The following is a 12,523-nucleotide window of genomic DNA, read 5'->3' as shown; positions in this document are numbered from 1 at the left end:
GTGCATTTTGAATCGAACCAGACCCCAAGATATTTGAAGGACATAGAATGAGTGATCGGTTTACCCAAAAGTTGAAGTTTTGGTTGTGCTGGGCTATGCTTCCTAGAAAAAACGACCAACTCAGTTTTCTCCGTGGAGAATTCGATACCTAGCTGGATAGCCCAAGTAGAGAAATTGTCTAAGGTATCCTGTAAGGGTCCTTGCAGGTCGGCCTCTCTGGGTCCTGTCATAGACACTACTCCGTCATCTGCAAGTTGTCTCAACGTGCAGTTGTCCCTTAGACAATTGTCAATTTCTCTGACGTAGAAATTATACAGAAGGGGGCTTAAACATGAGCCCTGGGGGAGACCCATGTAGCTAAATCGTGAAGCTGTAGAGTTTCCATGAGAAAAGCTCATATGTTTCTCTGACAGCAAATTGTACAAAAAGTTATTAATTAATGGAGAAAGGCCACAAGCGTGGAGTTTGTCTGAAAGGACTTCAACCGATACTGAATTAAAAGCCCCCTTGATATCCAAGAATACAGAAGCCATTTGCTCTTTTTTAGCAAAAGCCAACTGAATTTCAGTGGAAAGCAACGCGAGACAGTCGTTCGTTCCCTTGCCCCTACGGAAACCAAATTGAGTATCTGAGAGTAGGTGGTTCAACTCAACCCATTTGTCCAGACGAAAAAGGATCATTTTCTCCAACAATTTTAGAATACACGATAACATCGCAATGGGACGATACGAATTGTGATCTGACGCGGGTTTTCCAGGCTTTTTAATGGCTATAACTCTCACCCGCCTCCAATCATCCGGAACAATATTAAGCTCCAGGAACTGACCAAACAAGTTCAACATGCGCCTCTTAGCGACGTCTGGGAGGTTCTTCAACAAGTTGAACTTGATTCTATCAGCCCCCGGAGCCGAATTGCCACACGAAAGGAGCGCGAGTGAGAGCTCCAGCATTGAAAAAGGCTGGCTGATCTCGTCTACCGAATTCGTCGTTTCGCGAGGAATCATCTGTGCCGGCACAGAATCAGGACATACTTTTCGCGCGAACTTGAGGATCCAACTATCGGAGTACTCCTCGCTCTCGTTGTTTGAAGACCGGTTACGCATCCTTCGCGCCGCGTTCCAAAGCGTATTCATCGACGTTTCGCGCGATAATCCGTCCACGAATTGCCGCCAGTATCCGCGTTTCTTGGCTTTGATGAGGCTCTTGAGTTCGCGTTCAAGAGCCGAGTACGCTTCGAAATGTACGGGTGTTCCACGTTTCCGGAAAAGCTTAAACGTGTCGGACTTTTTACGATAAACCTCAGTGCATTGCTGGTCCCACCAAGGGGAAGGAGGTTTCCTACGCAAAGACGTTCCAGGAACCGGCCGAGTTTGAGCTTGAAGCGCGCTGTCCAAGATCAGATTGGAGAGGAAGTTATATTCCTCCAACGGTGGAAGCCCTTCTACCGACGTAAGGGCATCTCCTATCACATTCTTGAACTTTGTCCAATCGATATTACGGTAAGATCGTACGCGACGTTAACGGGTTCCGACGGATTGAACCCACTGGCAACTGAAACTTTGATCGGCAAGTGATCACTACCGTGGGGATCTTGGATCACATTCCACGTGCAATCCAACGATAATGAGTTAGAGCAAAGTGTGAGGTCTAATCTACTTCCATTCGAGGATGGGCCAGCCAAACGTGTTACTTCTCCATTGTTAAGAATTGTCATATTAAAGCTGTCGCAGAGGTCATATATCAAAGTAGAACGGTTGTCATCATACGGTTCCCCCCAGCCTGTACCGTGGGAATTCAAATCTCCCATAATCAACCGTGGAGCAGGAAGTACCGAACAGATATCTGAAAGTTGTTTGCGATTAACAACGGCTCTAGGAGGAATATAAACAGAAGCAATACAAAGGCTCTTACCTTTAATAATAGCCTGACATGCAACAACTTCAATACCTGGAAATTGTAGAAGATTCACTCTATAGAAGGAATGGCACTTTTTGATCCCCAAAAGTACCCCTCCTCCACGCGAATCCTCACGACCCAGTCGAATAATGTTAAAATCATAAAAAGGAAGATCGATATCTGAAGAGAGCCAAGTTTCACAAACAGCAAATGCATCACAATCATTATTGTGAACTAAAAACTTAAAAGAATCTAATTTAGGAATGAGACTTCGACAATTCCACTGTAGAATAGTGATCAAATCCCCAACCTCGTTTGGAAAATTATCCATCGAAGGAAATGATTGCTGCAATGAGGGGCCACTTCAATGTCAATTGCTTCAAGAGGGTCTTCACAGAAGGAAGCATTGCCAGAACAATGCTTTTGAGAGGATCAGAAATATTGAGGTACTTGAGAATATCGTCCACAATTTTATCAAATGAGAACAACCCGGATGAAGAAGGGGCTTCTGTTCTTAAAAATGGGCCATCAGGGGTTTTTGATGTCCCCGGGAGAGATGGAAAGTTCTGGTTATAGTCAGTTCTGCGGAAACCAGGAGGAGTTGAAACTTCCTTTTTTCCATCACTCCTTGATTTGGGCAAGCTGATTTGGGGTTCCTTATCTGCAACTTTCCGCGAACGGATGCGTTTTCGTTTCCGTGCAGAACCTTCCGGAAAACTGAAAGAAACTCCCTCCTCAGCCAAGTCAGAGTCAGACTCGTCATCAGACAAAACAGCAAAGGGATTTTTGTCGTTGGTTGATGGTGTGGCTGTTTTTAGCATTGCTGCAAAAGACTGCCTGGAACGCTCCTTAAGAGAGCGTTCTAGTTTCTCCCCGCGTTGTTTGTACGCCGGGCACGATGAGAGACCATGAGGAGTTCCCTTACAGTACACGCATTTTGGTGCAGTGACTGTGCAGGCGCCATCCTCCCCGCATTTGGAACAGCGTGCCTTGCTGCCACAGTGAGAGGCCGTATGTCCCAACTGTTTGAAATTTTGGCAGTTCATGACCCGAGGAACAAACAAACGCACAGGTAGCCGAAGTTCTCCCCGCATTTGGAACAGCGTGCCTTGCTGCCACAGTGAGAGGCCGTATGTCCCAACTGTTTGCAATTTTGGCAGTTCATGACCCGAGGAACAAACAAACGCACAGGTAGCCGAAGTTTTCCCAACTCGATGTAGTGAGGAAGGGCTGAACCAGAAAAGGTCACCCGAAACGAGTCTGTGGGGGTAAAGCTCTTTTTACCCTCGCTGAAAGATACTGAGTTCAGCTTCTGGACTTCTAGTATCTCAACCGTGGGAAGCAAGGGGTTCTTGAAACGGCCAACCGCTTGCTTCGCCAAGATCTCGGGGGTCAGACTCGCTTCGGTGACCACACCTTCGATCTCCACATTACGAGCTGGGATGTACACTCTATACTCTAGTGTAAAGAGCTGGGAGGCAGCAATCTCGTTAGCTTGTTTCAGGTTAGAGACGACAACGCGAAGTTTATTGTACCTCACCTTCGAGATTTCGGTCACGGCCGAGAACCGCTTCGTCAGATCATTAGTAATTTGCATTACATTCAAAGGTTTCTTTTTGGGCTGAAAGTAAACAACCCATGGGCCAGTCGAGTCTTCTGGGTAGGCTCGCGATCGGGGGCTTATCTGTCCCTGTCCATTACCAGACTGAGATGACGAAGCAGGGATGGCATCATCTGATTTCTGGGATGACAGACGTTTTCGACCCTTCTTGCTATCGCGTGGCAAAGTGGTGTCATCTTCCGACAAAACGTCCATTTCGTCTTCCGACAAAATGTCCATTTTGCCGTACTAGTGGGAGCGAAAAACGCTCTACCACTGCAACGATAATCAAAATTACTCGGACACAATACACGAGAAAAAAAAAATACAAACACAGAAACACAAACTTAAAATTTAACTGATGGGAGAAAGGAAGAAACAAGAACAAAAACTTATCTGATAATCCTATACTACTACCACCGAGCGTTTACACAGCAGCAGCGGAGCGATGCGCAGCTTTGATGATCTTCGATCCGCGTGTGCGGGCGGTCTTCGTTGGTGTGTGCTTGTATGAAGCTCGGCACTCAGCTGAACACACGAGATGGATAAGCGGTTTGAATGTGGAGGCAGATGCTAACACTCGATGACGATGATCCGTGTGCACAGGTATGCGTGACCACGCACCGATGGTGCGCAAAATGGTTGGTGAATTGGCAATCGCAAAAACAATTTTCCTTCCGATGATGCCGAAAACACACTTTCTTCTCAGAAAAAAACTCACTTTTTGATAAATTTATCGGGAATTATGCCAGGAATCACTAAGCGAGAAAAAACTGATTATTTACGTCAGATAATAGCGAGAAAACTTCCAAATTAACGGAGCGCGAAACAAGTCGACCGTACTTCTTGCTAGGACGCAGTGAGATGAGTAGGCACATGTTGTATTACGCGCACGTCTTGGTTTACGCGGTGACTGTTCAATGTGTAAGTGGTGTAATGAGTCCTTTTTTGAAAAGTTCCGCTATGAGTGATGGATTGAATGGTTTAGACTTGTAATACCAGTGAGCTGATAAGCTGCGGTTCCTAAAAAATTAAGCGGGGGTCATCAGCTCACTTTAGAGACTCGGCTCTATAGAACAGCTTGGGAGCGGATCGCCCATATCTAATTTCCAGGCATAAAATTGCCGCTCTTATGAAGTCTTTTGTGGGTAACTGTTCGAGAGGAAGCCGTCCGCCTGCCATTTCTGGTTCATGCAATTGCAAACAGCAAATTGCTGCTCTAATAAAGGCTTTTGTGTACGATCAGAAGCAGAAGACCAGCCGAACTCACCAGAGAAAGCGGAGAAACAGCAAACTATTCATGGACCGGAAAATTCGGGTACTTGGTAGCAAACTGTTTGTTACCTTCAGCGTGCCGCTCATTTCCGTTCACCTGTCACATCTGAACCGGTTGAATCGCTGATTGAATTTACACAAACGACCCTTTTCAGGGCCACCAATTTATCTTCACGAGAGACTAAACTGATGCAAAATTTGAAATTTTTGCTCCACAGCACTCAAACGGTTCCAAATTGGGCCCTGATTAGCCCCCCAAAATTTGAACTCATTTAGTGAGAAACTGACTTGGCACAAACTATTTGAAGTTTATTTGGGAATTACTATGGAGAAACCATAATTTCGGTTCATATCTATCTCAGAATTCACTCTACTTTAGAAAATTTTCTCAGCTACAACTTTGTTGAAGATCAGTTTTCGTTTTCGTTAAATGTAAGGAACACAAGTTATTAATGATTCAAGTCACTGATGTCTTAAGATTATGCTCAATCAACTATTCAGCAGGCAACATTGGTGTTAATGGCGCGAAGAATAGAGGACAAAAATCATGGCTACTATGTCACACTGAAGAATACAGTGTTGCCCACAATACAGTTGCTTAATCTTGCCATAAGATTATTAATCTCTTAAACAATTATTAACTATTTAATTTGACGTTTGGCTGAAAAAGAATTTTCTGCAAAGTTGTAGCTGATAAAAATTCTCATAAGAGGGTGTTCATTAACTACGTAGACAGTTTTTTGGGATTCTTGACCCCCCCCCCTCCCCTCCATGCGTAGACAATTGTCCATACAAAAAAATTAAACTTGTATGGGCCGTGGATGATTGCCAACCCTCCCCCCTCCTAAGCTGTCTACGTAGTTTATGAACAGCCCCTAAGAATAGCAATAGAATTTGTTAACAGTAGGGGTAAAAGGGGCACAATGAGCAGGTGGGGCATAGTGAACATCCCGCACTTTGGCTCTGGATCTCTAGGTGCATGAAACAAATCAACTGATAGTAGGTCCAATATCATTATGATATTGATCCTACCACCGATCAATTTGTTCCGAACGGCCGGAAGTCCAAGCTGGTGCACGGGATGCTCACTATGTCCCTCTTACCCCTACAATATGTTAAGAGGCTAAAAGTCAATGAACAAAAAGTTTTGTTTTCCCATAGTAATTTCCATATACACTTCAAATGGTTTGTGCCAAGTCAGTTTCTTATCAAATGAGTTTAAACTTTCGGAGGCTAATCAAGACCCGATTTGAAACCGTTTGAACACTGTGGAGCGAAAATTTCTAATTTTGCATCAGCCAATGTGGCCAAATATGGCCACCAATATTTTCCAAAAGAGTTAAACTAAAATTCATATCAAAAGATTCTTTTCAGAGCAATCATAGTCATACTAAAGAGTATAAACAGAGAGAACCCCGCTCAAATTTCTATTCCTACACAAAAGGCAAGGTCCTGCTGTAGTTAACAAATAACATTTATTATATAAGACCGCATAGTCCTACGTCACCATTGCGTACTACCCCATAGGGCTGTCCCTTGTAGTTTTTCCCCTCTATGTTCAATTTGACATGTTGTCGATTAGATCTTTTATCCTTCGTCCTTTTTTCCATTCGCCCTTTTTCCCTTCGACCTTTTGTCATAGATTCCCTACACCGGTTTGGACACGCAAGGTCATCACTTTGTCCGGAGTGTGGAAACATGGACGAAACATCGGAGCACATGGTCATCGAATGTCCTAGATTTGAAACAGTGAGAAAGGAGGTATCGAGAGGAAGGCACCTGGAATACCGTCAGCAGGACAGTGACGCAAATACTTTCGGAGCTGCAACGTAACTGGAGAGATGAGCAGCGATTTAACAAAGATAAGTGCAGGAGCGCAGCCACAGTTTCAAATAACACCAGCTTGCAAAATCAAGAATTTGGATTCCCACATTTAAAGGACTTAGCAAAAACTGAAACTGGCCACTTTTCTAGTTAAAAAAAATGCCACCCTTTGTCGAGGGGATTGAACTTGAAATGGAGATGAATCATATCCATAGGTCCTATGTTAATAAAGTTTATGTTCCGTAAAACTTTTCCCCAGCTATCAGCTTGTTCAGATCGCAAATCAACATAAATCGATGTGCGGTATGTGTGAGAAACCCTTCACCAAGCAGATTACAGTTTCGGAAATTGTCTCCATTCACAGCCAGCATGAAAACTTGTTTCCGGCGAGGGAAACAACAAAAAATGAAACGAAACGGAATTAATGTCGTGAAATAAAGTTCCGTTCAATCTTTTCTCCTGGAATTGATTTACCGAAGCGAATGCTCTGCGAAAGGGACTTTTAACGCATTGCATGTGTACCTAAATTTGGAACGACGCCGACGACGCAATTTGGATTGCGAGCGAACCGTGAAAATAATTTAATGGGTTGGAAAAACTCACCTTTTTGATGTTATTGTTATTGTGATTGATGCAGTTGTTGTTGTTGTTGTTGTTGTGGTTAAGTAGCGAAGGCTCTCGCTGGCGTTTCTCCGGGATGAATTCGAACTCGTACTCATTTTTGCCACCCCATGGGGCCAGCATGTTGTCCTCGTCGATGTAGTCCCGGATGTTTTTGTTGTTGATATTTCTTAATCTATCTACGGCTTTTGCGGGTAGGAGTCTTTTGATGATTTGGAAAGTGGCTAAAATAGATTTGCATAATCATTATTATTTAAATTTGAATTGTAGAATACAGGGTCGTTTGATCGTATGCCGTACAAACTTGTAAAGCATTCTTTTTCTAAAAGTAGACATCAAACATTAAAAATGGCCTAAAGTGGACCCAGACTACAGTATTTTATCCATACTGAGGGAATCCTTCCCTTAATTAGTTATCTCCGATTACCTATCAAGAGATGCCAAAGATCAAGCAATATACTAAATCATTTTTTTCGAATCATTAATTAATTAATTTATCTTTATTAGGGAGGCTTTCAGCCTTGGGCTGGTTCGCCTCCATTTTTTTTTTGAATCAGTATTTTCATATTGCAATAGCTCTTGAATATTCAAAACAATATTGGCTTTATTTTAGTTATAAAGCTTTTTGACGGATGCAAATGTAGGGAAGTAGGACGAAATTTGCGGGTCAACATGAAGATGGAGGAGATCTGGATGAATTTTACCCCTTGGGTTGAGTTCGGAGGCAGTCAGAAAAGAACTTCTAAGGGTGAGAAAATTGCCATGCCAAGGACATGTTCTTGTATTTAAACGGATCATGAACTTGCTTGAACACTTTAAGCGATTAAGCAAGCCTGTTAGGGTTCTTCTAATAATTATAAAATGTACCCTAAATGAATTTGCGCCAGTTGAATTAGGGCACTCATATTTATATAAAATCAGTACAATAAAGCTATCGACGAGTGTACATCTAAAACTCTATCGCAGTAAATAAAGTTCCGAGTATAGTAGTTCAGTGTACCGCGTATCATCAATAGTTCACATTGTTGGCTACGGTTAAAGCCACACCCGAAGGACACTATCCGTCGCGAGTCCACCACTAGTCCGGAGAATCAGCTCCCCTACATTTAATGGTCCTTCGAGCCGGATTTGTGCGTTTTAAGTGGCCGAATCGGCGAAGAAAGTGACCTATTGTGTGGTGATTATACCACAAGCGGCATTGGTATCACCTTTGTGTTGCATCAATCCATCAGCGTCGGAGGATAAATCGGCTATTGTGGATCCGGTAGGGAATTTGATTGGGTTTGCGATTTGGAATTATACCTGAAATAGACAACAGCATGGCGTCATGGCGCGAACTAAGCAAGACTGAGCGAGGGTACTTTGATTCCAAGGCCAATATAGAGTCTTTTGTTGCCAATTTCAATGCACAGCGGGATCACTCACAACAACCACGACGCAAAAGAAAACTTGTCCGCACTGTCAAAAACCTATCCACTCTCCTTTCAAATGTGATTCCTTTAATAACATGAATCCTTCCCAAAGGCTTGAATCAGTCATGCCTTTCCTCTTCCCATTTGGTACGGGATTGTCCTAGCTCTGCTTGTCGTGTTTGTGGTCAAAAGCACCATACGATGCTGCATTTGCGCCCAGTAGGCAACGGTTCCAGTCAAGGACAAGATAACTCGCAATCGCAACCCACTAAACCCACTATTCCTCAAAGTCAGCCCTTAGTTGCAAATTTAACAATTCCTCTGCCTCGCACTCGCAAACTTTCGTCACCGCACCCGTAGCTGGATCCTCCAATTCCAAGCCAATAGCTCTTGTTCGAGGAGTTGTGCAGGGCGAAAGTTTCATGGGATAACCCACTGAATGACCAGCAACAACACTTCCTGGAAGTCCTTCCGGAGCGGCCTTGAAGTACTCGATTCATTCACCGCCCCACGGTGGGCTGCTTCCTGTCTAGATCTTGCCAACGTTGAGCTACATGGGTTCAGCAACGCTTCCGAAAGCGCATACGGCGCTTGCATATATATCCGTACAATGTCGTCTAGCGGAAATGTATCGGTGCATTTGCTCACAGCGAAGTCCAAAGTCGCACCGAAGGGAACCGAGAAACTTGACCCTACTGTTCGCTTGCCTCGTCTCGAGCTCTGCGGAGCACTTCTCCTGAGCCACTTGTTTGAAAAGGTGGAAAGCAGTCTACAAATCAAAGCCCGTATATTCTTCTGGAGTGACTTAACGATTGTCGTCCACTGGTTGGCCGCATCGCCGTCTCGCTTGAAGAAATTGGTTGACAACCTTGTGGCTGAAATCCAGCAAATCACTGCTTACGGAATATGGAGACACGTTCCAGGCATCGAGAATCCAGTAGATGTCATATCCCGTGGAATGCCAGCAATGGAGCTGGTGGAACACACGATGTGGTGGCAGCACTAAGAAGCATAAACAAGAAACCAAGAGATCCTGACCCCTATCTACGGCTGAATTGGAAAACGCGCTGGTCAATTTGGTCAAACTTGCCCAGCAAGAATCGTTCGTGGAAGATCTGCACTCCGTCCGCACCACCGGTCAACTGAAGTCTACGTCAAAGCCGAAGGCACTATCTCCAGTGCTAGTAAATGGTGTTCTTCGCACGAGAGGTCACCTCAACAACGCAGCGATACCGTATGCTCAAAAGTAGCCTATGATCCTGGATAACAAGCATCCGTTCACTTCTAGTCGTTTGGTAATATCACTTTAGTCATCTGTACGCTGGACCTACGCTCCTCATAGCCACCGTTCGTGCTAAGTATTGGCCTCTCCGGCTGCGTGATGTCGTACGAAAAGTCACGCACGAATGCATCACCTGCTTCCGCAACCGTCCAAGTTTCAACGAGCAGATCATGGGAGACTTACCATCGGTTCGAGTAACACCAACCTTACCGTTCCTGAATACCGGAGTTGATTTCTGCGGTCCATTCGTTTACCACGTTTAAAATGTGTGTATTAAAAAAATGCGGTTCCTCCCGATTTTTGTCTTTTTTGCATTCTATAAAATGTATCGAACGATTTATTCAATTTGAAAATGTACTGGGTTAGAGGGCCATGTGTTATTGTCTATTATATATCTCGGGAAAGTAATACCTAATGGGGTTGTGTTACAAGTAGACACAGCACCTGGATTTTTTTTTAAATTGCTGGAAAATCAGGAAATATCAGGGAATTTTGTTTTCTTCGTTGCGTCGACACCCTGGTCTTGAAACCGAATCATAAAAATCAAAAGGAACGGAATACTAATTTCGCTAGGCATTCGATCAAAGGACTTTCCACCAGTCTTCTAAATTCCTTCGAAAAGCTTACCATTCAGAATCCACGGAAGATCGTACACCAGGATGTAGTTCAGCGAATACGGGTAGTAGCTTTTCAACGTAGTGATAATATACTTCGTAAAGTCCATATCTACGTTACTGAGTCCGGCGTCGGTAAGTTCGAACATGAAGGTGATGTAGTCATCGTTGGCCTCACGTATGCACCGTTCCAGCCAGTACAGGAACACTCGTTTCATCTCGTCCAGATTGCGGGAGCCTCGCGTATAAAGCCTCGATCGGTAAATGAATACCGTTTTGCCGTCGAGGTCCTTCCCCTGTGCAAACATGATCCCATCTTCGACGTAGTCTAACCGAATGTTGTCCTCGCAGAGTTCTGAAAGAGTCCGACTCATGCTCATGCTCGTTTGATTCACTGCCAAGCAGCAGGAAGTTATCTCACACTTACCATTGATGTTTTCGGTCTTTCGCCACACGCACGTCTCCCAAAGCTGTTCGAGGGATTTCTTCATGTCGAGATCATTGTTCTCCAGGAACTTGGATAACCACACATCGTTGGTTGTTATTTTACGGAGATCGTGCTCGTGAAATCCTCCGGCTGTGAAAAAAAGAAGTGAAACGAAAAAAAGCATTATAATTTATCCAATCCCTTACGGTTACACATTAGTGAAACAAACAGCTAGCAAAAGCCTCGAACGAAGCCAATGTTTTTTTGTGGTTGGCTCCCATTTACCCAAATTGAACAAAGGTGACGTGCTCTTTCAACGAGAATTAACAAAAAAATAGGCACTAATTTAGGGAAGATAACGACTTCAGCCCCTCCCCCCCCCACCAAACCCTATGCCAAGCACGCTGTTTTTCTAATGAAAATTTATCAGAAATTTATCCAAAATATGCTCTATGATTTGAAGCATCATACAGCTAACATTAAACGCTGTAAAGGGTGGAACGAGCAAAAAGTAGTCACACAAAATTAAGTGTAGAAGAATAATGTTAATAAATTAATCATGTATTTTACGTTATTTATGAAGCCCTGACCACGGAACCACCAGGAAAAAAACATAAAGTTGCAAATACTGAAGAAAGAAATACGGATCGGGACAATCGGCACAGACCTACGCGACGTAATAAGGACTATGATTAGAAACTCGGAACATGGAACTGCAAATCGCTCGGCTTCCCAGGCTGCGATAGGTTAATCTATGACGAACTTCAACCACGCAACTTCGAAGTCGTAGCACTGTAGGAACTTTACTAGACGGGACAAAAGGTATAGAAAAGCGGGCATCGAGCGGCTACTTTCTATAAGAGCTGTGGCACCACCAACGAGCTGGGAGCCGGCTTTGTAGTGCTGGGTAAGATGCGCCAACGCGTGATAGAGGATTAAGGGCCGTTTCTTCAACTACAGCATCATCAACGTGCACTGCCCACACGAAGGGAGACCCGACGACGAGAAAGAAGCGTTCTATGCGCAGCTGGAAAATCGTCATCGGCGACATGAACGCTCAGGTAGGACGGAAGGCAATGTATAGACCGGCAATCGGGCCAAACAGCCTGCATTCCATATCAAACGACAACGGCAAACGATGCGTGAACTTTGCAGCCTCTCGAGGAATGGCAGTTTGAAGTACCTTTTTCCCCCCGCAAGGATATCCACAAAACCATCTGGAGATCACCTGACCTACACACAGAATACCAAATCGATGACGTTCTAATCGACGGGAAATTCTTCTCCGACATTATCGACTAGTTGCAGTATGCCTGCGCTCAAAACTCTTGACGGTGCATAACACCCGTCGAAGTCGAACGCCGCGATCTAACATTGAGCAACTACGGGACGCCGAAGTTACCCAGGACTACGCGCAGCAGCTGGAAGTTGCACTACCCACGGAAGAGCAGCTTGGCGCAGCTTCTCTTGAACATGGCTGGAGGGACATCCGTTCCGCCATAGGTAGTACTGCTGCAGCGGCACTAGGTACTACAATCCCGGACCGAAGAAATGACTGGTTTGACGGCGAAT

General features: G+C 44.4%; 1 protein-coding gene across 3 annotated transcripts in view; it reads right to left on the bottom strand.

Annotated features, from left to right (window-relative positions):
• Window positions 1–12,523, bottom strand: part of LOC135711273 (motile sperm domain-containing protein 2-like) — an 85,841-nt gene that overhangs the window by 49,719 nt on the left and 23,599 nt on the right. For all 3 annotated transcript variants that reach the window (XM_065234077.1, XM_065234079.1, XM_065234078.1), the window contains 3 exons: window positions 10,952–11,101; window positions 10,538–10,879; window positions 7,199–7,440 (listed from right to left, as the gene is read on the bottom strand). In XM_065234077.1, coding sequence (XP_065090149.1) covers window positions 7,199–7,440; window positions 10,538–10,879; window positions 10,952–11,101 — 734 coding nt within the window. The remainder of the gene's footprint in view (window positions 1–7,198; window positions 7,441–10,537; window positions 10,880–10,951; window positions 11,102–12,523) is intronic.

This window comes from Ochlerotatus camptorhynchus, unplaced genomic scaffold (genome assembly GCF_037179485.1).
Source record: "Ochlerotatus camptorhynchus isolate MF236.1 unplaced genomic scaffold, CSIRO-AGI_Acam_v1.1 ptg000429l, whole genome shotgun sequence".
NCBI lineage: Eukaryota > Metazoa > Arthropoda > Insecta > Diptera > Culicidae > Ochlerotatus > Ochlerotatus camptorhynchus.
This window is presented reverse-complemented; position numbering and strand designations above follow the sequence as displayed.